General features: G+C 52.5%; 1 protein-coding gene across 1 annotated transcript; it reads left to right on the top strand.

Moving 5' to 3' along the window:
- Nucleotides 1-267: 267 nt before the first annotated feature.
- Nucleotides 268-1,227, top strand: LOC115272565 (olfactory receptor 51G2-like). The gene has a single exon (XM_029915603.1). It carries the CDS (start codon nt 268-270, stop codon nt 1,225-1,227), a length of 960 nt encoding a protein of 319 aa, XP_029771463.1.
- Nucleotides 1,228-1,351: the final 124 nt, after the last annotated feature.

Below are 1,351 nucleotides of genomic sequence, written 5' to 3'. Positions count from 1 at the left end.
GTTGTGGTAAATTTTGTTGTGTGGCTCCCAAAACAGGCTCACCATGATTGTAAGATTTCCTTTAATAATTCAAATCATCTTTTTAAGGGCCCTTATCTAGGAATTGGAGGAGAGGCCTCAGAAATCACAAGGCCAGAGGTGTCAGGAAAGCACTCGGGGGAGTCCCTGTGAGGTCTTGGTTCATGGTGGAGGTTCTGACCCAGAAACGCCTTTGATTTCAGGGCCTCTGGTGGCACTTCTGCCTGGAGCTCCATCTACTGGGTCACCATGCCAGATTCCAACCACACCGACACTTCTTTCCTCCTATCAGGGCTTCCAGGCCTTGAGGCTGTGCACAGCTGGCTCTCCATCCTTCTGTGTGCCATGTATATGGCCTCTCTGGCAGGAAACAGCCTGATCCTGTGGGTGGTGAGGTCAGAGCCTGCCCTGCACCAGCCCATGTACTACTTCCTGTCGATGTTGGCAGTGACTGACCTGGGCCTGTCTGCCTCCACGCTGCCCACCATGCTCCCTTTCTACATGCTGGGTCTCAGACAGGTTGCAGTGGACATGTGCCTGGCCCAGCTCTTCTTCATCCATACTTTCTCCATCATGGAGTCCTCTGTGCTGCTGACTATGGCCGTTGACCGTTTTGTGGCCATTAGCAACCCCCTGCGCTATAGCACCATCCTCACCAGTTCCCGCGTTGCCAGCTTGGGCCTGGCCAGTGTGGTGCGCAGTGTTGGGCTCCACATTCCCGCCCCCATCATGCTGAAGAGGCTGCCTTACTGCCAGAATCGCCTGCTCTCCCACTCTTACTGCCTACACCCAGATGTCATGAAACTGGCCTGTGTAGACACCCATGTCAACAGTGCCTATGGTCTCTTTGTAGTGCTCTCCACACTGGGGGTGGACTCTGTGCTCATTATTCTCTCCTATGGGCTGATCCTCCAAACAGTGCTATCGATTGCTTCCAATGCTGAGCGCCTCAAAGCCCTCAAAACTTGTGTCTCCCATGGCTGTGCTGTGTTGCTCTTCTACACATCTATGATTGGACTCTCCATGATCCAAAGATTTGGGAAGGGGGCTTCCCCTTCAGGCCGTGTGCTGCTCTCCTACCTTCACTTTCTCACACCTCCAGTGCTCAATCCAGTGGTTTACACCATTAAGACCAAGCAGATCCAGCTGAGGATGCGACGTTTCTTCTGGCTGGGCAGGGCTGGCATTAGGGACACTCAGGCTCATTAAGTTTTTGGTAGAGAGGGAAAGTCACAGTTGTCCTGTCCTGAGTCATTTAACATAAAACTCTGTGGTTAGGAGAAGAATGTAACAGGGAGACAGCCTGGTCTTCTTATGAAGTTCTCACTCATGG

The sequence above is a fragment of the Suricata suricatta genome, chromosome 11, assembly GCF_006229205.1.
Source record: "Suricata suricatta isolate VVHF042 chromosome 11, meerkat_22Aug2017_6uvM2_HiC, whole genome shotgun sequence".
Classification (NCBI taxonomy): Eukaryota; Metazoa; Chordata; class Mammalia; order Carnivora; family Herpestidae; genus Suricata; species Suricata suricatta.
This window is presented reverse-complemented; position numbering and strand designations above follow the sequence as displayed.

Excerpts from the sequence above, each read along its gene's own strand:
- LOC115272565 (XM_029915603.1), top strand. The coding sequence starts at position 268 with ATGCCAGATTCCAACCACACCGACACTTCTTTCCTCCTATCAGGGCTT.